Here is a 27660-nt window from a genome sequence, read left to right as displayed (position 1 = left end):
CACGATCACTAACAGAGTTACTTCCATGAGAACATCAAAGCAACTGGATAAAATTATTTAAAATGGAAAGGAAGTAGAGGTTTTACTCAATGGGCGAGGGAGGCTATTGAAATAAAAAAACCTATGTTTACTAATATTTCAATAAATAGGGATACAGGTAATTTAAATATTGGTTCAATGTATAACATTCTTCTAAAAAAAATTAACCAGTGGTCAATCAGTTGGGTGTTTTAAGATTTTACAAAATACCCAGAGATTAGATTAAATACAAGACCAAGAAGAATTGCGTCAATAATAGCAAACAACAGGATTATTTCGCAATAGAATAATTAACTTCATTTCGATTTCATATAATTTTATCCAGTTGCTTTGATGTTCTCATGGAAGTAACTCTATTATTGATCTTGACCTATGTGGATCTGTCGCGACAATTGTGGTTTATGAATATTGGGGGTGATTTTTATGTTTTTAGTTTTTTTTGTGTGTTTTTTTTTTGCGCTGAAGACGCCTCGTTTTATACAGGCAAAATATATTTATACATGGCTGACTCGTTTTATACACGGCTGACCAGTTTGGCTTTGGCCAGAACTCAGTTCTGCCCATATGGGCAGGAGAACAAAACCCAATATCGGCTTAAAATTCTTCAAAGAAATTTTTAGTGACTGTCTCAGCGTACAGGGTAGAGCTTTGCTTAATACCAAAAGCTTTTATGTTCCACTCCCATCGACGTTTCGTTTTTCTAGCCTTTTGCTCTTATTCGTCTATGCGACACTTTATGAAGCCATTATGGAGCAAACTTTTTATGATACTGGAGAATAGGTAAATTCATGAAAAAAGGATATATTGGTTCTTTTCTGGTGAAATTGGTTACCCCCTTCTTATCAAGTATATCACAGGCAGTCAAATATCAGAATCATTATTCCAGTCTCCCTCCTGTCCACAATGGAGTACCCCAAGGTACTCTCCTAGGTCCCCCCTCCTTTTTTTAGTTACGATTTATAGCCTCGCTAAGGAATTTCCTGACAGATGGAAATTTGTGGATGACCTAACGGTTGTTGAGAAATACTACAGAAATTTAATAAGCAACCCTACGAGCATCCTCAAGGATATTGCAGACGATGCTAGGGACAGACATGAAAGTAAACCACTCTAAATCTTTGATAATGCCAATATATTTCCTTAAAACCTCGCCCCATTTTTCAAACCTATCCCCCAGAAATTTGTGTGTCCTCCTTTAAATTACTTGTTATCACAATTTCTTCTAATTTACAGCGGGATATCTATGTTAGAGATAATATCGATAGAGTTAATGTGTACATTTCCCTCTTAAAGTTCACAAATAAATTTAGCGTCCAATCTTCCCCTTCTTTAAGGATTCATACTTCCTTGGTCCAATCGCATCTTGAATATGCTTGTCCAGTTTGGCATCCTGGCATACCCCGTGAAGAATCAGAAAAAATTGAATCCATTCAAAAAAGAGATATGGGAAGAACTTTCAAAGCTAGGATTCCAGCGTCTCTCCTTCTAGAAAAAGCCAGGTTGGAAACACTTGAGTATAGGAGAGTTACATTGTGCCTATGCTTAAAAAAAGCAATAGCAAACCCTCCACGGAAAATATTTTCCCCGAGAGACACTCCCCAACCAGATTCCGGCCGCCTCAGACTGTTTCTGAACCGATTCCTATCTTGTACCCCATTCGGTCCTTCCCTCCCCCCCCCCCCCCGATATGAAAATTTATTTTGTCCCCTTCATTACAGGTAAAACACTAGTTTTACTTTTTTACTGTTTTGTACTGGTGATACCCAAGTTTTACGTTCGTTTTTATACCCCCCCTCTCTCTCTTTTAATATATTCCTTTATAAATATTTTAATGTATAGATTATTTAATTCTTTTGCAGCTTTATCTATTTTTATCTTTTCAGCTTGCTGACATTTTGTAGTTTAATATTTTTGACTAAGGGATGATTTGTCATTCTGATATGGTTGTTTTGGCATTGTTTGGCTGTCTTTTAGTTGTCGTGCTTTTTATTTTATTTTTGTGCTTATATTATTTTTTATGACACTGAAATTCGAATTCAAATTATTACCAGATTAATAAAATTCTATTTCAGATATTTTCATGTTTTCAACCTCTGATATATGAGTTTCTGAAACTCCTGACAAGTTTGGTTCAAAATGTCTAAATTCATCAGTTGAAATGTTAATACAATAGTTGTTTTTTAACGTTGCAACATTAAAGTAGAAACTTTAATGTTATTTGAATTTTAAAATTATTAAAGCCTCAGACAGCAAGAAGCCCATTAAACGTCAAGTTGAATGAAGGCAAGATAGTCCTGGGCCTATCTTGGCCAAAAAAAGGTTTTCCGCCCTTGGAAAACAGAGTGTGAAGTTCGAATCCTACACAAACAATCTCGAGCCTATTACTTCTAACTCATTATATATTCATGCAGGAAAAATGATTATGGCCTCAGGAAAAGCAATGGGCACCAACTAGTGCACGATAGGAACTAATACATCTTTTCAAGTCTACACAGAGCACTTAAGTCAGCTTAGAGCTAAGCAGCAAGAAGTTCCAGGGACCTCCAGTTGAATGGAAGCTTCGTGGAAACCTGGCCCATCTTAGTCTCACAACATGGTTTTCCACTTGGCGATGCTCTTCTATCAATAAGAGCCGAAATCCTGCACAGAAAATGTCAAGGCTATTACCTCAGACTCATTATATATTCATGCCAACAAATATTATACTACTATGGGGAGGCAACCCATATGAGATAACTAGGTTACGAAGAGGTTTCTCAGCCCAAAAATGACCACCAAAACTAATACAAATGAACAAATTACTGCATTAGGCCTACTTTCAAAATTATGGGCAACAAGACGTAGATTACCTTTTTAGATGATTAATACCATAAACTTATTTTCTGCAAAACATTTCCACAACCAAAAATGGAAAAATGTGACACGTTTCAAAATTGTATTATATTTTATAAAAAATATTTAGATATTTAAAATATCTAAAAGAAGGACTACAGCTTTAATATCTTAGATGTCCTTTCAATTTCCTATTCTGGTAAACAACTCAGAAAATTCTTGTGTGTATTACAGGTGATAAAACTCTACACGGGCAACTTTGCTGACCCTAGATGCCCTAAAGCAAATTCAGATTCAGAGGAGCGATGGTCATGTACTTAAAGAAGTTTAATTGATTAAAAAAAGAGTATGAAACACTCAGGCATTCATGAATTCACTTTTCACAACAGTTAGCAACATTAAAGGGTATCCGTAAAAAACAATGTCATGGACAACAGCTAACATTTTAGCTGCTGTCATACATAACAGCTGTTGTCCATAATGTCAGGTGTTATCTAAAACGGAACACAGCTTTTAAAATGTGAATTAGGAGGCACCAACCTTGATCACCATACACGGCTGGATCCGATTGATGATAATCACATTCAATGAAATTGGACGAAGGAGGGTCTTTATGACCATCTTGGTGACAATTGGATAAAAGAGAATCCTCAGTCCATAAGATCTCAGCTTTGACTTCTGAAAACGAATTGCATATATCATAAAAGCTTCTGTCAAAACTACCACTTGAAATTTTTATTCTGGTCTTAATTTCCTGTTCTCTTGAACCAAATTGAATCGCAAGAAAATTTTTTGAAAAAAATTGTCATTGCTAACATTAAAATTAAACTAAAAGTCACGAAAATATTTATTCCAGGGAACAGTTTTTTTGTAAGTTTAATTAGTACTATGATTCCTCTGTTGATGATATTAAAAGAAATAAAAAACAGAACCTTCAAAATGAATGTAGTTATCAGTAAAGGTGAATGAGACTACAGTCTTGAGAAGGTTTGAGGGGGGATAGCCCCCATTTTGTTTTATAGTATTTTTGTTCGAATAAACATATATACAAAAAAAAAGAAACATGAATGTCTCTCAATTAAAGATTATCATAGTATTAGGTTCACAGAATTATTTCTTCCAAACCCTAACATTTAGACCTTACTTTGTTGTGATTTTGCTCTTAGCTTAAATTCAAATACCCTTACAATTGAAAAGCTTGTTGCAAATTTTTCAAGATTTGAAACTTTATACTACATTATTAGCCTCAGGTTTCCAATTGGCAAGTCTAGAAACTCAAATACTCGTTTCAGTGGATATCAAACATCACTTAAGAAATATGTACATTACAATAAACACGTTATATGTAAGAAATATGAACGTTACAAATATCCCGTCCTTAAAATCTCGAATTCCCTTCAGTAGCTAGCTAATAGTAGATACTAGACAATTTTAGTTATGGTTTATATTTCCACTAAATAGACACTTTGATAAAACATTAAAAACCCATTTCTTCTCTTTTATTTTGTAATAATTCAATTAACTGAGTTTGAAAACATTCTTGTTATACAGTTTTATTCAGTCACAGCAGTTATCCAGTCACTATTTTGGCAATAATAATAATAGACACTAGAAACGAACCTAACTAATAAAAAAACTAATAAATTTTGCTTTATGTAAAACTAGTAGGGTAGGACTTGCTAGGTCAACCTTTGCTACTATACAGCGGATTATATCATTTTTATCATCCTCACCAAAAAGAACGAATATGTTTGTAGAAGTGATCGCTGTCGTTTGTCCCGATAGTCCTGTGAGAAAGTTTGTGAAGTTGTGCGAAACGAGATGGGTGGAGCGTCACGATTGCATTTTAGTTTTTATGTCTTTGTATTGTACGTTTATTTCCGTACTTGAGGAAATAGTTGGTAGCATACGGTGCGATACGGAAGTTATTTCAAAAGCGAATGCGTTGGTTTCAGCAGCAACCGAATTAAGTTTTATGTTCACGATGGCTATGCTAGAGTTTGTAAGTGCCATAATGCTCTCTGTCTCTAAGGCGCTGCAAGCCGAAGATTTAGACTTAGTTGAGTGGTGTCGGCATATTAAGCTATGTTCTGATACTTCACTGCAGTCAAAACAAAATGATTTGCAAACAATTTTTCAGAAATTGTTTGCACAAGAGGTAAATGTGGCTCCGGCTGTTTCAAGGTCTATCCACCGAAAGTCCATCAACGATAATGACTCCATCAAGTTTTTTTGTCGCAAGTCATTGTTCAAATCTTACTTTGCATAACTTATTGAAGAACTAGACAAAAGATCTTTGTGCTATCAGGAGACATCTTTGAAAATCGGAATACTTTTGCCAGCTAACAATAAGTAATTAAATATTAATGAATTTGTGAACGCTGTTTACGAGGGATTTCACGGGGGTAGAAGTGCGCTCGAATGTGAGTTAGTTCTTTGGAAACAGAAGTGGCTCGGGATGTCTGAGAAACCATCAACTGTTGCTTCGACTCTTGCGTCATGCGATGCAAGATTTTTCCCACGCATTCGGAGGCTTTTGACGAGTTTTCAGACATTACCAGTGACTACCGCTTCTGCTGAGAGAAGCTTTAGCTGTCTTAAGCGATTAAAAACCTATCTGCGGAGCTCCAGGGGCGAGGAGCGTCTGAACGGACTAGCTCACATGACCCTGAACCACGATACCCAGGTCGATGCTGATCAAGTTTTTGATCGATTTGCAGCCAAAAAAGACCGGCGGCTGTTACTGTGAGAGATTAGGTCATCTTTCGTTGCTCGTTTCTTTAAGTACAGTTGATTCGGTTTTTTAAACTTTAATTGTGTTTCATCCTCTGTAAACAATGTTAATATCAATACATTTCTTACTTTCATGGCTGCTAGAATAGGTAGACTGAGGCCCCCACCCCTCCGAAACCAAATTCTGGACAATTGTCTTTGATATAATATTATTTTAATTTATTCGGTTCTCTAAAACAAGGGTCCCATAGGCAAATATAAGGAATAATGCACTTTTTTTATATTTTCTAAATTCTGCCGCTTTGTGGGAGTTCCAATACATCTACTCGCCCAAAATAGCTACTCTCACTGCTTCGAACTTTTTTTTAAATTCTGACTTCATTGGCAAAATTTTGTCATCCATTCTCAAACAAAAAATGTCTACAACTAGAAATACTCATGACAAGTGTGTGCTTTTTATTTCTTCACCTAGCTACCCCCCCTACCCCCCGCCTGAAATCTTGCACTATGATAGATAATGTTCTTGCTCACATGACTGCTATAAAAAGGTAGACCGACGCCCCCCCCCCCCGAAACAAAATCCTGGATACGCCACTGCCCTCAGAGTTACATATAAACTAAAATTCAAACTAGCCAACTAGTCTGCTAGTAAGCAAAAATCAGAGACAGAGAGTTAAAGACTAGATACATAAATGAATTTATGCTTATCAAAGACAGTTTCATTTAGCATAGCAAACCACAATAATCGTCAGTAAGTAAAATAAGGAGCAAATTTAATTCACTGTTTTCAATGTTTTAAATGTTTTTACTTCTATAACTTTAATAAATCAAATAATATTAACATTTTGATTACTAAATATCAGTATATGTATATTAAACTGACAATAAACATTCATTTGTATCTTTTCAGTAAAGTGGAAATTTTTTTCTGGCCTTGGGAAGGCATAGGGGTTTTGTGCCCAACTTATGTTAATTTCTGCTCGTTTTGAGTTTGACTCGGTTAATTATTGTAATTTCTGTTCGTTTTAGGTTTCATTTATTTATCGATGCTGATTTGTGGTAGTTTCACGCTTGGTAGATTTTTTCATTTTATTTTTACTCATTTTTTGTTTAATGGAGTTCTTTACTTTTCTTTGAAAAACTTATTTTGTGGAAAAACTTTTTTCAATTAATTTCTGTTCGTTTTATATTGACATAGTCTTTTCAGGGAAAAAGAAAATAATACTGTGCATCTTTTCGTTTTTTAAGACTTTATAGTTTGGCCTGCTATTTCTATGCTGGAGAAAAATTTTCAGCAATTTTTAACAACATACAGCCTTTTAAAAATCTGGACACAAATAGTACTGTTTAATTTAGTTTTATACCTCCTCTAGTTGACCAGAAATGGAAAACTTGATACCGTTCGCCAAAAAATCTATTTATTTTCATTGATAGCTTGGATACACTTACGCTATTATGATTTGGTTAAATTTAAGAGCAGAAATGGGAGTGTGGGAGTGGGAGGTGGGGAGTGGAAGGGGGATAAGTTGCCATCAAATCACTTTCGACTATTAAAAAGGGCGTCAGCCCTTTCTATTTTCAATCGAATGAGCCCTTTTCGAAGTTCCCACGACAACTGTTTCGAAACGAAGTGCCCTGGTCTAAATAACAACAAGAACAAAAAAACAATACATTATACCCACTTCGATCTTTACTATAAAAATGTCAAGCCTTTCAATCAATTTCGACTATTAAAAGGGCACTAGGCCTTTCGATTTCCAATCGACTCAGCCCTTTTGAAAACGACAACACTTTCTATAAACACCTTATATGCCCCCAGGGCATAAATTACTACCCTTACCCCAAAGTCTGTCAGGGTGGTTGTCATCCTCTAAAACCAAATTTCCAGAACTTTTAACTACGTTAAACAACATGGCTATCTCAAAATAATGATTGTAAGTGTTTGGGGAAATAGTGGGCGTGAGAGGGGTGTTAGTCGCCTTCCAATCACTTTCGACTATTAAAATGGGCACACGCCACTCCAATTTCCAATTGAATGAGCCCTTTTCGAAGTTTCTACGACAACTTCTTCGATACGAAGTGCCATGCTCTAAAGGAAAAAAAATAAATAAATAATACATTGTGCCAACATTGTTCTTATATGTCCCCAGGGCATAACTTAAAACCCTTGCCCTGAGGGTTGTGGGGAGTGTCCTCCTCTTTACTTAGTCCCCGTTTCTCGTCTCGTTCTCGAGTGTCCCCGTTCTTTACTTAGGCAGCGCGATCGTGCTGCCTATGATTTATACAACAACTTTCTCGTATATAAACCTTATATGCCCCAAGGGCATAACTTACAACCCTTGCACTGAGGGCTCTGAGGGGGTTATCATCTTAAAAGACCTAATTTCCAGAACGTTCAACAATTTTGAACAAAATGGATATCTCAAAATTTTGATTGGATGTGTTTTGGAAAATATTGGGCGTGAGAGGGGCGTTAGTCGCTATCCAATCACTTTCAACTATTAAAAAAGGCACTAGCCCTTTCAATTTCCAATTAAATGAGCCTTTTTGAAGTTTCTACAGCAACGCTTTCAATAAAAACTCTATATGCCCCCAGGGCATAACTTACAACCCTTGCCCTGAGGGCTGTGCGGGGAGGGGTTATCATCCTCAAAGACCTAATTCCCAAAACTTTTAACTACATTGAACAAAATGGCTATCTAAAAATTTTGATTGGATGTGTTTGGGGAAAAGGTGGGCGTGAGAGGGGGTTAGTTGCCCTCAAGTCACTTTTGACTTTCAAAAAGGGTACTATATATATATATATATATATATATATATATATATATATATATATATATATATATATATATATATATATATATATATATATATATATATATATATATATATATATATATATATATATATATATATATATATATATATATATATATATATATATATATATATATATATATATATATATATATATATATATATATATATATATATATATATATATATATATATATATATATATATATATATATATATATATATATATATATATATATATATATATATATATATAAATATATATATATATATATATATATACATATATATATATATATATATATATATATATATATATATATATATATATATATATATATATATATATATATATATATATATATATATATATATATATATATATATATATATATATATATATATATATATATATATATATATATATATATATATATATATATATATATATACAATAAAAATCAGAATTTTTTATCATTCTGATCCAGATCCTATTTCTACCTATTGAATCTACAAAACTATTGCACTTACCCTTCTTAATATTTGCCAAAAAAAAATGGGACTCTTCAGTCATTTATCAGACGTTTGAGGTGGCTTCAGAAGTTTTTCTTCAAATACATGTAGCGCTACTTCCAACAAAACCATCAATATAACTTGATCAGCTGCAAATTTCAATGATCTCATACAGGAGTATCAGCAAAAGATCCCTGTGGGAGACCAAAATAGATCACTCAGGCTGTGTATTAAATTAAGTAATCTATATAAATATATATACATATAATCTATACAAATATAACTTATATAGAATTCCTTTGCCATAGAGAATGCAATATACACCTGGTTTTTAAAATGGGGTAAGCGCTGCCTAAGTAAAGAGTGATGTTGGCACAATGTATTATTTTTTATTTTTTTCTTGGTCTTAGACCAGGGTACTTCGTATCGAAGGAGTTGTCGTAGAAACTTCAAAAAGGATCCACTTGAATGGAAATTCGAGTGGCTTATGCCCTTTTTAATAGTCGACAGTGATTCGAGGGCAACTAGCCCCCCCTCCCCACATCCATCATTCCCCCAAACACATCACAATGTTGGCACAATGTATTATTTAATATTTTTTTTCCTTTAGACCAGGGCACTTCGTATCAAAGAAGTTGTCGTAGAAACTTCTAAAAGGCCTCTTTCAATTGGAAATCGGAGTGGCTTGTGCCCTTTTTAATAGTCGAAAGTGAATGGAAGGAAACTAACACCCCTTCCACACCCACCATTTCTCGAAACACATCCAATCAAAATTTTGAGATACCCTCTTTGTTCAGCGTAGTTGATTTCCAGACGGAAATTATGTTTTTGAGGAGGACACTCCCCCACAGCCCTCAGGACAAGGGTTGTGAGTTATGCCCTTGGGGTATGTAAGGTTTTTATGGAATGCGTTGTCGTAGACACTTCAAAAGGGCTCATTCATTTGGAAATTGAAATGGCTAGTGCCCTTTTTAATAGTCAAAAGTGATTGGAAGGCAACTAATACCTCTTCCACACCCACCATTTCCCCAAAAACATCCAATCAAAATTTTGAGACAGCCATTTTGTTCCATGCAGTTTAAAGTTCAGGAAACCCCCACAGTCTTCAGGGCAAGGGTTATAAGTTATGCCCTGGGGCATATAAGTTTTTATTGAAATATTTGTTGTAGAAACTTGAAAAAGGGCTCATTCGATTGGAAAATCAAAGGGCTAGTGGCCTTTTTAATAGTCTCGAAAGTGATTTGAGGGCAAATAACCCCCATCTCACTCCCACCTTTTCCCCAAACACATCCAATCCAAATTTTTAGATAGCCCTTTTATTCAACGTAGTTGAAGTTTTGGAAATTAGGTCTTTAGAATAACAACCCCTCCACCCCCACAGCTCTCAGGGCAACACAGCCCTGGGGGCATATAAGGTTTTTTATGGAAAGCAATGTTTTAGAAACTTCAAAAAGGGCTCATTCAATTGGAAATTGAAAGGGCTTTGCGCACTTTTAATAGTCGAAAGTGATTGAAGGGCAACCAACCAACCCCCCCTCTCATGCCCACCATTTCCCCAAACAAATCCAATCAAAAATTTAAGGTATCCATTTTGTTCAATGTGGTCGAAAGCTCCGAAAATTAGATCTTTTAGGTTGATAACCCCCATAGAGCCCTCAATTCAAGGGTTGTAAGTTTTACCCTGGGGGCATATAAGATTTATATAGAAAGTTGTTCTCGAAATTTCAAAAAGGGCTCATTTGATTGGAAATTGAAATTGTTCTTTTTAATAGGCAAAAGTGAGTGGAGAGTAATTAACCCCCTCTCACACCCACCATTTCCCCAAACACATTCAATCAAAATTTAGAGATAGCAATTTTGCTTAACGTAGTTGAAAGTTCTTGAAATTGTGTATTTAAGGATGACAAACCCCCCAGAGCCCACAGGGCAAAGTTTATAAGTTATGCCCTGGGGGAATATAAGGTTTTTATAAATAGTTGTTGGAAAAACTTCAAAAGGGGCTCATTCAATTGGAAACTGAGATGGCTAGTGCCCTTTTTAAGAGGGCTAGTGCCCTTTTTAACACTTTAAAGTGATTGGAGGGTAACTAATCCCCCTCTCACGCCCATCATTCCCCCAAACAATTAATTCAAGATTTTCAGATAGCCATTTTGAACTTGCAGAAAGTACTGGAAATTAGGTCTTTGAGGATGACAACCCCCCCCCCAGCCCTCAGAGCAAGGGTTGTAAGTTAAGGCCTGGGGGCAATTAGGGTTTTTATTGAAATCTTTGTTGTAGAAATTTCAAAAGGGGCTCATTTGATTGGAAATTGAAAGGGCTAGTGCCTTTTTTAATAGTTCAAAGTGACTGGAGAGCAACTAACACTCCTCTCACACCCACTATTTTCCCAGACACGTCCAATCAAAATTTTGAGATACCAATTTTGTTTAATGTAGTTGAAAGTTCAGGAAATTAGGTCTTAAAGGATGAAAACCACCCTCACAACCCTTAGAGTAAGGGTTGTAATTTATGCCCTGGGGGCATATAAGGTGTTTATAGAAAGTGTTGTCATAGAAACTCAAAAAGGGCTCATTCAATTGGAAATCCAAAGGCCTAGTGCCCTTTTTAATAGTTGAAAGTGATTGGAAGGCTTGAAATTTTTATAGTAAAGGTCTATGTGGGTATAATTTTTTTTTTTTTTTTTTTTTTTTTTTTTTTTTTTTTTTTTTAGACCAGGACACTTCCTATCAAAGGAGTTGTCATAGGAACTTCGAAAAGGGCTCATTCGATTGAAAATAGAAAGGGTTGATGCTTTTTTTAATAGTCGAACGTGATTGGAGGAAAACAAATCCCCCTCCCACCCTCCTGTTTGCCTTTATGTTTAAAAACTAAATGTTGCCTTAAAATTAAATCAAGATGCACTGTGTTAATGCCAATTCCCAGTAAGGCATATTAGCAGTATCCCAAGAAGGACTGAGGGTATTATGTTCAAACTTTTGGGGCTACTTCTGCTCTTAAAATTTAACCAAATCAAAATAGCATAAGTGTATCCAAGCTATCAAAAAAAGTAAACAGGGTTTTTTGCAAATGGTGTCAAGTTTTCCATTTCAGGTCAACTAGAGGAGGTATGAAACTAAATTAAACATTACTATTTGTGTCCAGATTATTAAAAGGGTATATGTTGTTAAAAGTTGCTGAAAATTTTTGTCCAGCATACAAATAGCAGGTCAAACTATAAATTCTTAAAAAAACCAAAAGATTCAAAGTATTATTTTCTTTTTCCCTCAAAAGCCTATGTCAATATAAAATAAATAGAAATTAATTAAAAAAAACTTTTTCCCCAGAATAAGTTTTTCAAAGAAAAGCAACATACTCCATTAAACAAAAAATGAGCAAAACTAAAATCAAATAATCTACAAAGCGTGAAACTACCACAAATCAGCATTGATAAATAAACAAAACCCAAAACAAACCAAAATTACAATAAATAACCGAGTCAAACTCAAAACGAGCAGAAATTAACATAAGTTGGGCTCAAAACCCCTATGCCTTTCCAAGGCCAGAACATAATTTGCACTTTACTGTAAAAACTACAAATGAATGTACATTGTCACTTTAATATAAATATACTGGTATTTAGTTATCAAAATATTAATATTATTTTATTTATTAAAGTTATAAAAGTAAAATTTATATTTTTATAAAAAGTGCACATAAAAAGTGCAAATTATGTTCTGGCCTTGGGAAGGCATAGGGGTTTTGAGCCCAACTTATGTTAATTTCTGCTCGTTTTGAGTTTGACTTGGTTATTTATTGTAATTTCTGTACGTTTTGGGTTTCATTTATTTATCGATGCTGATTTCTGGTAGTTTCACGCTTTGTAGATTATTTGATTTTATTTTTACTCATTTTTTGTTTAATCGAGTTCTTTACTTTTCTTTTAAAAACTTATTTTGTGAAAGTTTTTTTAATTAATGTATAACATGAACAACTTCCTTATCCACTTTGATGGTAAATTACAATCTTAGTTGTTGTTTTTTTCTAAAGTTTTTGGCAACAACCTAGAAAAGAATTTTTTCACATTTTTTTTTCTTCAGTTATCAGTGTTGACCATCCCTAGAAAAGGGTTTATTAACCCTTTAAATATTTATAACCCCCCCCCCCCTCCCTTCCAACAACCACCTAAATTAACAAAATATACAGTAAAGATTAATTGCTGACAATTTTTCAGTTCCAAATAAAACATATGATCCCAAAAATTAAAATTGACAATTTATGACTGCAAACTAAAAATGTTGACAGGATAGTGAAAGTGAAATGGTAGTTTACTAGGAATAGGTTGGGTCTGTAAGCTATGTCAACTTCCTGAATTTTAATAGATTTTAAGTCAAGTCACCCTAACTGCACATGTAGTCAAAATTATTTTTTTAGGTGACAGTAGATGGTACATTACTTTATAGCCAAACTGTCTCTAGTGAATTCATGGTTTAAGAAAAGTCATCAAGTTCTGAGAATCCAGAACTTGAATTATATCCTGAGATGATATTTTTAAGGTTGTATCTCTACTTCTTCTATGTTTCTTATGATTAGAAGGTTGTACACAGGATTTAATTTGGGGGAGATTTATTGGATTTTCTTAATTTTGGTTTAAACAAGCTTGAATTTGGTTTCAGGTTTTAAAAACACAATTTCCTTGATCTGAATAGAATTTTGTAAACATTTTAGGGTCTTTCCAGATTTATTATACAATTTCCAAAATTCCTAAAAATATCTAATAAACCAGGATTTGGCAAATTTATGTGGCTCAAAAAAAAAATTTTTTGCTTTATTTGTGCTATAGATCTATTATGAATACATTTGTTATTTGTTCACTTTGGCATGTCATATTTGTGCTTCTTTTTAACGCTCTTATTGTGTTTGCTCTGTGCTTATGCTTGTTGTGCTATTGTGCAGGTTGGTTGGCTTCAATAAATTGATCCAATTAATTGTCTTTCCTCAAATACAACATTTATGTTTTTAGCAAAAGTTTGTCCATGTACTTTGATGGTTAGGGTGAAATTCTAGATGATCCTATCAGAAGCATGGTTACCGCTAGGGACACAGTCAAAATCATTCATGGCTTTAGGCATCCGTCAATAAGTTCTAAGGAGAGAGAAGAATTTGGGACAATTTTTGGAGGCGCCCACCCACCCAAAGTCTCAGGCAAGTGACCCAAAAACTTGTGAAAAGTTGAAATCTGTTCAGAATGCTAGACTGAGCTGGGGCATTGAATAGATACTATTTGCAAAGTGATTGGTGATGGTGGGTAACCAAAAACAAGTGCTAAATTGAGAGAGGAATTTGGAAAAATATTTGGGGGCGCCCACCCACCCAGAGTCTTGGGCAAGTGAGTGACCAAAAAATTTGAAAATTTTAAATTTTCTCAGAATGTAGGGCTGAGCATAGGCAATGAATAGGTACTATTTAGAAGATGAAGATTGCTATAAACAGTTGTTTGCCTGTTATTCCAAGCAAATTAATGGCCCTGTGTCAATTCTAAATTTTTGGTCAACCTTCCCAAGACTATAGGCAGGTGTACCTTGTTTGCCTCTCATTCCTGGCAATCTAATGGTCCTATGTCAATTTTAAATTCTTGGTCAACCTGCCCGAGACTCAACTTTTAATTTTTAGTTTGTTAAACTAAAACTTTAAAAAAGCTTCTAAAAGTGGAGTAGTCACAACCCAGAGTGTTTTTCACAGTTGAAAAAAAGTTTGGAAGAATAGAAAAATAAGTCTGTAAACCAAGATTAGAATGTTGGAAGTTATAGTGATGACAGTAGTCAAGCATGGTTCTGAAGCTAGGGCCTGTGAAGGTGCCTGGAAGTATTTTAAATTGCAGACAAGCAAAGCAGCATAACTGGTGCTTGGCAAGTGAAGTTTTCCAAAGAAATTGTGGCTAACTAATGAAACGCTTAAACTTTCCCCCAAACCCTCCTAATGTGCAAATATATACCCTGAATTGGTAGGCCTATATGTAGGGGTGGGGATAAAATTCATTTCCAACAAAAAAGATTATTATATTTAGAAACAGCATAAAAATGGCATTGAATGGTATGTTTACTTTATTCATAAGTCAATAATATGAGTAACCAAAATTTACTGCCTTTTTTTTAAGCTCTTTCCAAGTATGATAATCATTTTTGCCAGAAACGAAACTTTCAGGGATGGATGTACATGCTAAGGTTTGTCCTGGGAAGGTACTTTGAAGTACCTACCTCCAATCATCCCCCCTCTATATAAGGGTAAATTTCTGCACATTACTAGCTGTTTTTAACTCATCTTTCATCCTTTATTACTATTAAAAATATAAATCATTGCTTACCTTACACAACTTCTGCTTTTAACCTTGTTCATTAAAATATATTCCAAAATCCTATTTAAATCCTAAGCCATTTAATTTTCAACCCATGCTGACTTTCTTTATGGTATATGAAACCAGGTTTGTTGTGATGTCACACTTGCCTTATCAGAAATCCTTACCCTTAAGGGTAGCAGGCACATGCCAAACAACTCTGTTGATAAGACCATTTAAACTGTATTAATTAAGGAAAGGATTTGACAACAGAGACCAGTAAAAATAACCTAATCCTTTTTAGAGGACAAATTATGTCATGGGAAGATGGTTTTGAAATTCCCCTTCCACCCAAACTTAAAATTTTCTAAAATTCTACTTTAGAAGCTTTTAAAATATTTCTAAAGTACTAAAAGATAGAGTGCTAAAAACATCAGAATTGACTTCAGAGGACACATTATATCACGGGAAAAGGTTTTTGAAATCACCCTTCCCCCAAATTCAAAATTTTCTAAAATTCTACTTTAGAAGCTTTTAAAATATTTCTAAAGTACTAAAAGATACAGTGCTAAAAACATCAGAATCGACTTCAGAGGACACGTTATATCACGGGAAGATGTTTTGAAATCCCCCCTCCCCCCAAACTCAAAATTTTTCAAAATTCTACTTTAGAAGCTTTTAAAATATTTTAAATATTTCTAAAGCGCTACGACATAGAGCGCTACAGACATCAGAATCAACTTTAGAGGACAAGTTATGTCATGGGAAGATGTTTTAGAAATCCCTCTTCCCCCCAACTCAAATTTTCCAAAATTTTATTTTAGAAGCCTTTTAAATACTTCTAAAGCACTAAGAGATATAGTGCTAAAAACATCAGAATCGACTTGAGAGGACACGTTATTTCAAGGGAAGAGGTTTTTGAAATCACCCTTCCCCCCAAACTCAAAATTTTCTAAAATTCTAATTTAGAAGCTTTTAAAATATTTCTAAAGTACTAAAAGATACAGTGCTAAAAACATCAGAATTAACTTCAGAGGACACGTTATATCACGGGAAGAGGTTTTTAAAATCCCCGTTCCCCCCAAACTCAAAATTTTCTAAAATTCTACTTTAGGAGCTTTTTAAATATTTCTAAAGCACTAATACATACACTGCTAAAAACATCACAATCGACTTCAGAGGACACGTTATATCACGGGAAGAGGTTTTTAAAATCCCCCTTCCCCCAAACTCAAAGTTGTCCAAAAATTTACTTTCAAAGCTTTTTTATATATTTCTAAAGCGCTAAAAGAAACAGTGCTAAAAACATCAGAATCAACTTCAGAGGATACGTTATGTCACGAGAAGAGGCTTTTAAAATCCCCTTACACCCAAACTCAAAATTTTCGGCAATTATACTTTTGGAGCTTTTTAAATATTTCTAAAGCGCTAAAACATAGAGTGCTAAAAACAGCAGAATCGACTTCAGAGGACACATTATATCACGGGAAGATGTTTTTGAAATCCCCCCTCCCCCCAAACTCAAAATTTTTCAAAATTCTACTTTAGAAGCTTTTAAAATATTTTAAATATTTCTAAAGCGCTACGACATAGAGCGCTACAGACATCAGAATCAACTTTAGAGGACAATTTATCTCATGGGAAGATGTTTTTGAAATCCCCCTTCCCCCCAAACTCAAAATTTTCCAAAATTCTGCTTTAGTAGATTTTTAAATATTTCTAAAGCACCAATAGATAGAGTGCTAAAAACATCAGAATCGACTTCAGAGGACACGTTATATCACGGGAAGAGGTTTTTGAAATCACCCTTCCCCCCAAACTCAAAATTTTCTAAAATTCTACTTTAGAAGCTTTTAAAATATCTCTAAAGTACTAAAAGATACAGTGCTAATAACATCAGAGTTGACTTCAGAGGACACGTTATATCACGGGAAGAGGTTTTTAAAATCCCCCTTCCCCCCAAACTCAAAATTTTCAAAAATTCTACTTTAGAAGCTTTTAAAATATTTCTAAAGCACTAAGAGATAGAGTGCTAAAAACATCAGAATCAACTTCAGAGGACACGTTACACCCCGGGAAGAGGTTTTTAAAATCCCCCTTCCCCCAAACTCAAAATTTTCCAAAATTCTACTTTAGAAGCTTTTAAGATATTTCTAAAGCACTAATAGATAGAGCGCTACAAATATCAGAATCGACTAGGATATTTACATCCGTTAAAAAATAACTATTTCAAATGCAGGAAAAACGCGTACTAAGTTGACCTATCTTTCCAATATATTTATAACCTAATTCACTGTTATCTTTGTTCGACTATTCCCGCTATTTAAGAATGAAACAATTAATTAAAGCCGCAATAGATATTACCAGTTACAGCTTCAGTCTGTAAATGACAATTATTGAGATATGTCTTGCAATTTTTGTGAAATAAATTTCTGTGGTGGTATCGTTCAATTTCCTACTGTTGAGGCAGTCTTAGGGTTGTATTATAACCATGGCATGTTATTGAGAAGCAGGAATTGCGATATTTGTTGGCAGATTTGCGTAAAATATAGAAATTTGTTCCATTGCCAGAAGTCTAGGCTTATACCTATCCGAGGTGGCCGTGAATATTCTCAGGTTAAGTGTAATTTTTCAAAATCGATCTATGACAAAACATGGATGGCTCGTTCACACGTTTCTGAGCTAGAAAATTTCCGTTTTTTGAGGATTTGGCTTCAAATACCGCCTCCAAGGGAGGATTTCATGGTCAACAATGTTACTTGTTGTAAACAAACCTTTGTGGATTGGAGCCAGTTCTGAAGAGAGGTTTGTATGTACATATGTCATTCAAACTTTGCTCCTTTGGGAGGAGAAGGAGTCATTGTTGAGATAGATGAAGCCCAATTTGGGAAGCGTAAATATAATAGTGGTCGGATTGTCAAGGGTAAATGGGTATTTGGTGGAATAGAGCAAGGAACTGGTAATTCATTCATGGTTTCTGTGCCGGATAGAAGTAGTGCCATGTTGTTGGGAATTATCCAAAACCGAATCCTGCCAGGGACAACAATTATCAGCAACTGTTGGAGGCCTTACGATTGCCTGGCTAGCCAGGGCTATCAGCATTTGCGCATCAACCACAGCATAAATTTTGTTGACCCTGCAACAGGTGCTCACACACAAAACATCGAAAGACACTGGCGTGACGTTCGAGACAATATACCCAAATATGGCAGAAGACAAGAACATATGGAAGGATATCTGGCAGAGTACTATTTCAAAAAAAAAATATTCAATCTCCTCGAGAATGCACCATTTCATGAAACATATATCGGAGCTTTATAACCCCAACTAATTTGTTTTTTACGGTTATTATTTACTAATTCATTTTTAAAACATTGTAACAGAAAATTTGGCAATTTACTGTATCTAACCCCATTTGTTCTTAAAGCAATTCAAATGTTTTTGTCCAAATAGTTTAGTGTAGCAATCTTCATTCTTGAAGCTACGAGACGTTAGTAGAGTGTAAATTGGGAGGGGGAGAGAGGGGGCAGAAGTAAATATTTGACTATAGATTATTCGGTACTTGTGCATTATAAATAACCCACCACTATACACAAAAGAATTTAAGTTTGGTTCATTATGATGAAATAAAATAAAATTGGATTAAAATATAAGTTTATAAACAAATTTGGGCTATATCTGTGCAACATGAGGGGGTGGGGGGGTAAGTCAAAGCATATATTAAATATGTAACCTAACCCAGGTACCTTTTTCCCTCCCTAAACCCAAAAAAAAACAGTTTAAATATTGTAAACGCAATAAGAAATCACGCTTTGCGATCTATTTGTCTAACAAATACCCGTTTGTCTGGTTTCCTTGTACAGTCTATAGCAGTGGGTTATTTATAATGCACAAGTACCGAATAATCTATATTCGTTTTGATTATTTTTTTGGAAATCCCTCAACATTTTGAGTTGGGTAACCACATAAAACATTCAAATAGCTTAATCCTATAATGTTGAAAAATATTGCTTTTCTTTTTTACATCTGTGATTTAAAATATATAAAAAATGCTGGAACTTATATAAAAATTTTCTTTCGAGGGTGGAAGGCTTAGCTGAAAGGGGATTTGATAGCGGGGGGGGGGGGGGGGGGGGGCGGTGGTCAGCAACTTGCTCGTGGTGCCCCTGCTTTTACTAATGTAAGCTGACCATTTTGTTGCAACGTGTTGCACCGGAATAATACTCTAAAATCTGGTTGATAAATTGCCTGTCTAACAAATTTGTCTGAGTTTTGTGAAAGGGGGAAACAACCCCTAAAAGTAAAAGATTTTAATAAAACTCATACCATCAAATCTGTGGTTCTTGGCGAATACCGGCCGGAAATTCCCCCCGGAAAATACCTCCCCGCAGAAAATATCCCCCCCCCCACGGGAAATATCCTCACGGAAAATCCCCCCTCCCCCCCAAAAAATACCCCCGTGGAAAATAAGGCTTTTCAAATTAACAACCAGCGTTATGAGTATGAAGGGGGACTGGGCTGAATGGTAAGGGGGATTTATAAAACTTTGAATGACCTTTAAAAATTTGTGAGTAATAGCAACAGAACCTTGGAAAATAGATCTTCTGTTTAAATGAAGTACAACAAAATTGTTTTCAGCTTCAAAACTTTGCTCAATCCCAACTTATACATTTCCTAAATTTTTGAAATAAAACATTGATATGGCTTAAAATTCTGCTCAAATAACTGAAATTGCATTTTCAGAACTAAAGCCAGAGAAAAGAAACTGATAACTGAAAATTAAGGTAAAATGTTGTTTTGTCAAAATTTCAATGGGTAATGGGTATTTCAAAAACATCTTCCCATGACATAAAAAACATCTTCCCGTAACATAAATTGTCCTCTAAAGTTGATTCTGATATTTGTAGCGCTCTATATCTTAGTGCTTTAGAAATACTTAAAAAAGCTTCTAAAGTAAAATTTTGGAAAATGTTTAGTTTGGGGGGAAGGGGGATTTCAAAAACATCTTCCCATAACATAATTTATCCTCTAAAGTTGATTCTGATGTTTGTAGCGCTCTATGTCTTAGCGATTTAGAAATATTTAAAAAAGCTTCGAAAGTAAAAATTTGAAAAATTTTGAGTTTGGTGAGAAGGGGGATTCTAAAAACCTCTTCCCGTTATCTAACGTGTCCTCTGAAGTCGATTCTGATGTTTTTAGCGCTCTATGTCTTAGTACTTTAGAAATATTTAAAAAGCTCCAAAAGTAGAATTTTTGAAAATTTTGAGTTTGGGGAGAAGGGGATTTTAAAAGCCTCTTCCCGTGACATAACGTATCCTCTGAAGTCGATTCTGATGTTTTTAGCACTGTTTCTTTTAGCGCTTTAGAAATATATAAAAAAGCTTCAAAAGTAAAATTTTGGAAAATTTTGAGTTTGGGGGAAGGGGGATTTTAAAAACCTCTTCCCGTGATATAACGTGTCCTCTGAAGTCGATTCTGATGTTTTTAGCACTGTATGTCGTAGTGCTTTAGAAATATTTAAAAAGCTCCTAAAGTAGAATTTTAGAAAATTTTGAGTTTGGGGGGAAGGGGATTTTAAAAACCTCTTCCCGTGATATAACGTATCCTCTGAAGTTGATTCTGATGTTTTTAGCACTGTATCTTTTAATACTTTAGAAATATTTTAAAAGCTTCTAAAGTAGAATTTTAGAAAATTTTGAGTTTGGGGGAAAGGGTGATTTCAAAAACCTCTTCCCGTGATATAACGTGTCCTCTGAAGTCGATTCTGATGTTTTTAGCACTCTATCTTTTAGTGCTTTAGAAATATTTAAAAAGCTTCTAAAGTAAAATTTCGGAAAATTTTGAGTTAGGGGGGAAGGGGGATTTAAAAAAAAAATTCCCATGACAAAACGTGTCATCTAAAGTTGATTCTGATGTCTTTAGCGATCTATCTATTAGTGCTTTAGAAATATTTAAAATATTTTAAAAGCTTCTAAAGTAGAATTTTGAAAATTTTTTAGTTTAGGGGGAGGGGAGATTTCAAAAACATCTTCCTGTGATTTAATGTGTCCTCTGAAGTCGATTCTGATGTTTTTAGCACTGTCTCTTTTAGTACTTTAGAAATATTTTAAAAGCTTCTAAAGTAGAATTTTCGAAAATTTTGAGTTTGGGGGAAGGGTGATTTCAAAAACCTTTTCCCGTGATATAAAGTGTCCTATGAAGTCGATTCTGATGTTTTTAGCACTCTATCTTTTAATACTTTAGAAATATTTTAAAAGCTTCTAAAGTAGAATTTTAGAAAATTTTAAGTTTGGGTGGAAGGGGAATTTCAAAAACATCTTCCCATGACATAATTTGTCCTCTAAAAAGGATTAGGTTATTTTTACTGGTCTCTGTTGTCAAATCCTTTCCTTAATTAATACAGTTTAAATGGTCTTATCAACAGAGTTGTTTGGCATGTGCCTGCTACCCTTAAGGGTAAGGGTTTCTGATAAGGCAAGTGTGACATCACAACAAACCTGGTTTCATATACCATAAAGAAAGTCAGCATGGGTTGAAAATTAAATGGCTTAGGATTTAAATAGGATTTTGGAATATATTTTAATGAACAAGGTTAAAAGCAGAAGTTGTGTAAGGTAAGCAGTGATATATATTTATGATAGTAATATAGGATGAAATATGAGTTAAAAACAACTAGTAATGTGCAGTAATTTACCATTATATAGAGGGGGGGATGAGTGGAGGTAGGTACTTCAAAGTACCTTCCCGGGACAAAGCTTAGCATGTACATCCATCCCTGAAAGTTTCGTTTCTGACAAAAATGATTATCATACTTGGAAAGAGCTTAAAAAAAAGGCAGTAAATTTTGGTTACTCATATTATTGACTTATGAATAAAGTAAACATACCATTCAATGCCATTTTTATGCTGTTTCTAAATATAATAATCTTTTTTGTTGGAAATGAATTTTATCCCCACCCCTACATATAGGCCTACCAATTCAGGGTATATATTTGCACATTAGGAGGGTTTGGGGGAAAGTTTAAACTTACCTCTCATTTACATGACAAATAAAATTTATCCCCACTCCCTTAATGTGTAAATATAGGCCTAGGCCTATACCCTGAATTGGTATATAGGCTATAGGGGTGGGGGTAAGATTCATTTCTGACAAAATGATTATTATATTTGGAAACAGCATAAAAAAGGCATAAAGTGGCATGTGTACTTTATTTGTAAGTCAATAATATGAATAGCCTAACAAAAAATTACCAAAAAGGCATTGAGTGATATGTTTACTTTATTCACAAGTCAGTAATATGAACAATGAAAATTTTACTGGGAACAGTACTACTTACTGTCCTGTTAGTCCTGACAAAAAAAAGAAAATAAATGCCAATAGAGTAGAAATAAACAGCTAATACAACAAAGCCAAGCAAATAATAAAATACAAGCACAGGAGGGGGGACCCTTAGTCAATAGTAGGCTAGCCTATATAACGCAAGCAAAGTAAATCAGAGGCAGGCACTGCACTAACCAAAGAGGGTAGAAATGGGCTGATAAGCACTCTCAAGCAAGCACAGTCAAAACAAGCCAAGCCAAAACTGAACCACACACCAAGTGTGCAGGTGTCAGGGACCTCAAAGCGAATAGCCCCTTGTTATTTAATCAACAAACCATGTCACAGAGCTATCCCAACCAGGGAAATAGCAACATTAAATAGGCCTATATTTGATGTCTTCTTCTTCTTCTTCTATTTAACAGCAGGCGGGCTTTTCAGTAACACTATTTAGCCCTTTTCCTTTTGCTTCACTCTGTGGGCTACAGAGCTACTGGCTTGATTGCCTCATATTTATTAGATATATTCAGATATCTTTCAGCAGATCTTTCGACTCTAGGAGTTCAAATATAAGATGATAGATGTCGATTTCTATACTCTGTGTGCTGGTATAGTTGGCTAGGCTCTTGGCTGATAGTGGGATTTTGTGGTGTTTGAAGTATTTTAACAGTTTAGAAAGCAAGGTATGTTGTGCAGACGTCAGCATATTACATTCAAATAGGCCATGGTCAATTGTTTCATTATTCATAGTACAATGCATGCAAATAGGGTACAGTTTAATTGAAACACTTGAATTAGAAAGCTTATATGAGAATGCAAGGAAATTTAGTCCATTTGTTCCAGAACGAATTCTATGATAAATTTTAGAAAGATACTTATTGGGAAAGGGGGGAAAGGATAGGATTAATCTTATTAAAATTAATATCTGATAGCCTCCATCGGTAAATATCTCTAATTGGGATTGGTCTCCCACTTGGTTGGTCAATATTTATAGCATTTTTTGCTATTTCATCAACCTGATGATTACCACTTATGCCAGAGTGGCTAGGAATGTACTGAAAGTAAGTTTTTATGCCACTTGAAGCAAGATTATCAATAATACTGAGACAATGATAAGTGTCAATGTCCAACTTATATTGAGGAGCTGAGGCCAGCAACTCAAGGCTTGATAAAGAGTCGGAATACATGATAATATTATTCGAATTTTCAATCAAAGATTGGTTTTGCTTAAGGTGTTCTAATGCCATGATTATGGCATTTAACTCAGCAGACATTATAGATAAATTATTAAATAATCTCTCGCCCATTGCAATTTTCAGGTGAGGAAGGAAAATGTCCTGAATTCCTGAGAGCAGAACTTTCTTCTTCTTCTTAATCGGAAAATCAGCCAAGGTTGCGGGATAGGGTGGAAAGAATTATGCTGCTTTGATGCTTTTTTGGACATATGCTATGCTATGCCCAGGTGTATTCTCCCAAGTTTCATGAACAAGTTAATCAGTTGTAAATTAGGCACAGAAAAGGGAAAGAACCGGGAAAAGTATCTTGGTTAAACCCCTCCGGCGAATACCCACCATGGAAAATAGACCGCGGAAAATACCCCCCCCCCGTGGAAAATAAGGCTTTCCAAATTTGAGAATTTTATTTGAGTTTTATTTTTTTTTTCACTTTCCGTAGGGGGAAGGAATTTTGGTACTTGTGTATTATGCTCCACTCACTCAAGTTTACGCTGTATAAAATTCGAGAACAAACCGTTTCTTTTGTTAGTTTCTTTGTTACTTTAGAAATAAATTTGCACTACAGATTTGCACATTAGGGAGGGGGAAGGCATAGCGGGTCTGCACGCAAAATGTGTTTGGTACAATTATTCTGCATATTAGATAGATAGACAAATAAGTGTATTTTAAAGCCAAATATACGGCCATGAACACAGTAAAATATTATAAATGTAAGGCATAAATAACATAAACTTTGATGAGTGATCAAACAGTTCTTGGTAACGAACTGTAAGTAAGGAGCGATCCGGCTCAATAGTAACCGAAACTCTAAAAACCAGAATTTTGATACCAGTAGATACATCAAAAGGATTGGATCTTTATGCTTATTTCAAATATATAAGTTTAATAAAGTTTAGTCTTACCCATCAAAAGTTGCCTTATTTTCAAAAAACGGGGGAAACACCCCTTCAAAGTGATAGAATCTTAAGGAAAATCAACCCGCAAGATTAAGCGCAACAGAAAACCCTACTGTAGATGTTTCAAACTCCTATCTGCAAAAATGTGGAATTTTGTATTTTTTAGCAGAAAAAAGATCACGGATCCGTATTTATTTTTTTTTTTTGCTCCAACCAAATTATATATAAAATTTTTTTGTGGAAAACTTTTTAGGGGTCACTCAGTCACAAACTATAACTTATATTTTTCCTTATTACGGGTCAAAATCTATTGGCAGGCAGAAAAAAATGGGGCAACAAACATTTCTTCCATGTTTTTTCCGTATTCTGCTTTTTTCCCTTTGGTTTCCTTATAATTACTATATAGTCCCAAATTTCCGGGAGGAGCATGCCCCCCCCCCCCCTTGTCGGTGCCCATTGCCTCGTTAAGCCAAAAATGAGTAGAAATAAATTCAAATAATTTTCCAAACGTAAATCTACCATAAATGGCAATAAATAAATGAATTGAATCCAAAACGAACAGAAATAAAAATAAATAACCTATTCAAACTCAAAATAGCAACAATTAGCATAAGTGGGGCTGACAATCATCACACCTCCTCAAGACCAGAAAGTAATTTGCACTTTATTGAAAACAAAATACATTTTGAATGTTTTCACTGTTTTGACTTCAATAAATAAAGAAATATTAAGACTATAAGGAATAGATATCAAAATATGTATATCAGACTGACAATACACGGTTATTTGTTCTTTTTTTTTAAGTAAAGTGCAAATTATTTTTTGGTCTGAAAAAGACATGGGTGTTGTCAGCCACACTGCTTTTACGTTTGCTCGTTTTGAGTTTGACTAGGCTATCTATTGTAATTTCTGTTAGTTTTAGGTTTCATTTATTTGTTAATGGTGATTTGTGGTAGTTTTACACTTGGAAGATAAGAAAAACAAACTCGTAGAATTTGACAATGCTTTTGTCCGTAAAAACTTAAGCAATTTAAAATGTGTTGGTTCACAAAGCCAACTATCCTTTCAAAGGATAGCCAAACCTTCTTAAACTTTTTGGTGCCATATGTCTTAGCATAATTTTGATGATTGTTTGCCTAAATTTTTCTTCTTCTTCAATTTTTTTTTAATTTGGTACCCGCTACTGCCAAAGATTGCAGAAATTTATGTGGAAATATTTTCAAAACAAAAAGATTGGTGTTTTTTTTTCTATGTTTTTAATACACTTCTGGTGTGTAAATTCCTCATTTTCCCGTTCCTTAGCACTTTCCAATGAAACTAAAAAAAATCAAATAAAATTTTCAAATTTAGAAACCTTATTTTCCACAGGGGGGGGGAGGGTCATTTTCCGCGAGGGTATTTTCCAAGGAAGGGGCATTTTCCACGGGGGTTACTTTCTGTGGGGGTGGGGCATTTTCCAGGGGATTTAAATCCCCCCCCCATTCAATATATTGATTTATGTTATTTGACTATGTTCTTGGCCTTATATTCGGCTTTAAAATCCACTTATCTAGCTATATATCTAATATGCAGAATAATTGTACCAAACACGTTTTGCATGCAGACCCGCTATGCTTACCCCCTCCCCTAATTTGCAAATCTATAGCGCAAATTTATTTCTAAAGTAACGAAGAAACTAACAAAAAAACAAACGGTGTGTTCTCGAACTTTACACAGGGTAAACTTGAGTGAGTGGCGCGTAATAAACAAGTGCCAAAATTCCTTCCCCCTATGGAAATTAAAAAAATAAAAATAAAATAAAATTCGCAAAATTGGAAAGCCTTATTTTCCGCGGGGGGGGGGTATTCACCGGGGGGGTATTTTCCGCGGGGGGTATTTACCGGGGGTATTTTCCGCGGGGAAGGGGTATTTTCGGGGGTATTTTCCGCGAGGAGTATTTTACGCGGGGGGTATTTTACGCGGGGGTGGGGTAATTTCCGCGGGGGATATTTTCCACGGGGGGGGGGGGTAAACGCCGGCCACCAGAGAAAGTATGTATTTCATATTCACTGATCTACGTTATTTTCACTGTCGGATTCATTTTCTTGACCAGGGGGTGGAGGGGCTAACTAGAGGTTCTTGGAATTGTAGCGCCATATTTGAATGTCTGTAAGGATATATTTGCAGCAAACTGTGTATATTGTCCTTAGTCTCGATTTTATGACCAGGACGGCTTTAACACTGTCTTTATTCAACATATTTCAATATTTTGTCTTGACATCACTTATCCAAGAAAAAATTCTTTCAGAGGCTGCATTCGAGAGCGGTAAGGAGAGCACTCTCTCGGCAATTTCTGCCAGATCTGGAAAAACTCTTTTGTCGATGAAGTTTCTTGTTTTGTGTATTTTTATCCACATCAAGTCTATATTCATTTTGCTCATATCTCCCTTTTCGGAGTCACTAAAAGCAAATGGCAGCTTGCGCCACGGGGAGTCAATATCTATGAGTTTTGGCACGAGACTTGGAAATCAGTTCACGACAATATCTAGTGACGGAATACTGTTTCTTTCAGTTCCTAGGGTCATTCTGGGATTTGCAACCTGAAAGGACTCCAAAAAAAGATTCATCCTGTGGGAATAGCTACATAGTCTTGAATAGCTTTTCACGCTCAGACTACAAATCTCCGATAAAAATCATTGACACATCTATTTTTCCCTGCATTGCCTTTATGAGGCAGCCTTTCTTCTTCAGCGTACCTGCCAAGTGGATGTCTAAAATACTATATATTCTTGACGTAATTTTTCATTCAAAATTCACTTTAACTTAATTTAAAAGGGTGAACTACAAGTCACCGTACAGTGACAAACAAATTATGTTTCTACCTGAAATAATTTATTTACATAGCAGGCTCTGCATGGCAGGGGCCAATCCAGTATTTTTTTTAGGGGGGGGGGGGGCCAAAATAGGTTGATCCGAAAAAAAAAATTA

General features: G+C 34.9%; 1 protein-coding gene across 4 annotated transcripts in view; it reads right to left on the bottom strand.

Moving 5' to 3' along the window:
- Positions 1 to 22968, bottom strand: part of LOC148941025 (uncharacterized) — a 56041-nt gene extending 33073 nt beyond the window's left edge. For 2 of the 4 annotated variants that reach the window (XM_089104821.1, XM_089104824.1), the window contains exons 1-3: positions 22901 to 22968; positions 8953 to 9128; positions 3412 to 3549 (exon numbers count right to left, since the gene is read on the bottom strand). In XM_089104821.1, coding sequence (XP_088960947.1) covers positions 3412 to 3549; positions 8953 to 8995 — 181 coding nt within the window. In that variant the 5' untranslated portion in view covers positions 8996 to 9128; positions 22901 to 22968. Of the gene's footprint in view, positions 1 to 3411; positions 3550 to 8952; positions 9129 to 22760 lie in introns of all 4 variants that reach the window. The other 2 variants (XM_089104822.1, XM_089104823.1) reach the window with 2 other exon arrangements.
- Between the last annotated feature and the right edge of the window lie 4692 nt (positions 22969 to 27660).

The sequence above is a fragment of the Artemia sp. Qi Xiang Cuo genome, chromosome 19, assembly GCF_049724085.1.
Source record: "Artemia sp. Qi Xiang Cuo chromosome 19, ASM4972408v1, whole genome shotgun sequence".
Taxonomy (NCBI): Eukaryota; Metazoa; Arthropoda; class Branchiopoda; order Anostraca; family Artemiidae; genus Artemia; species Artemia sp. Qi Xiang Cuo.
The sequence above is the reverse complement of the archived record's forward strand: the minus strand, read 5'-3'. Positions and strand labels throughout refer to the sequence as shown.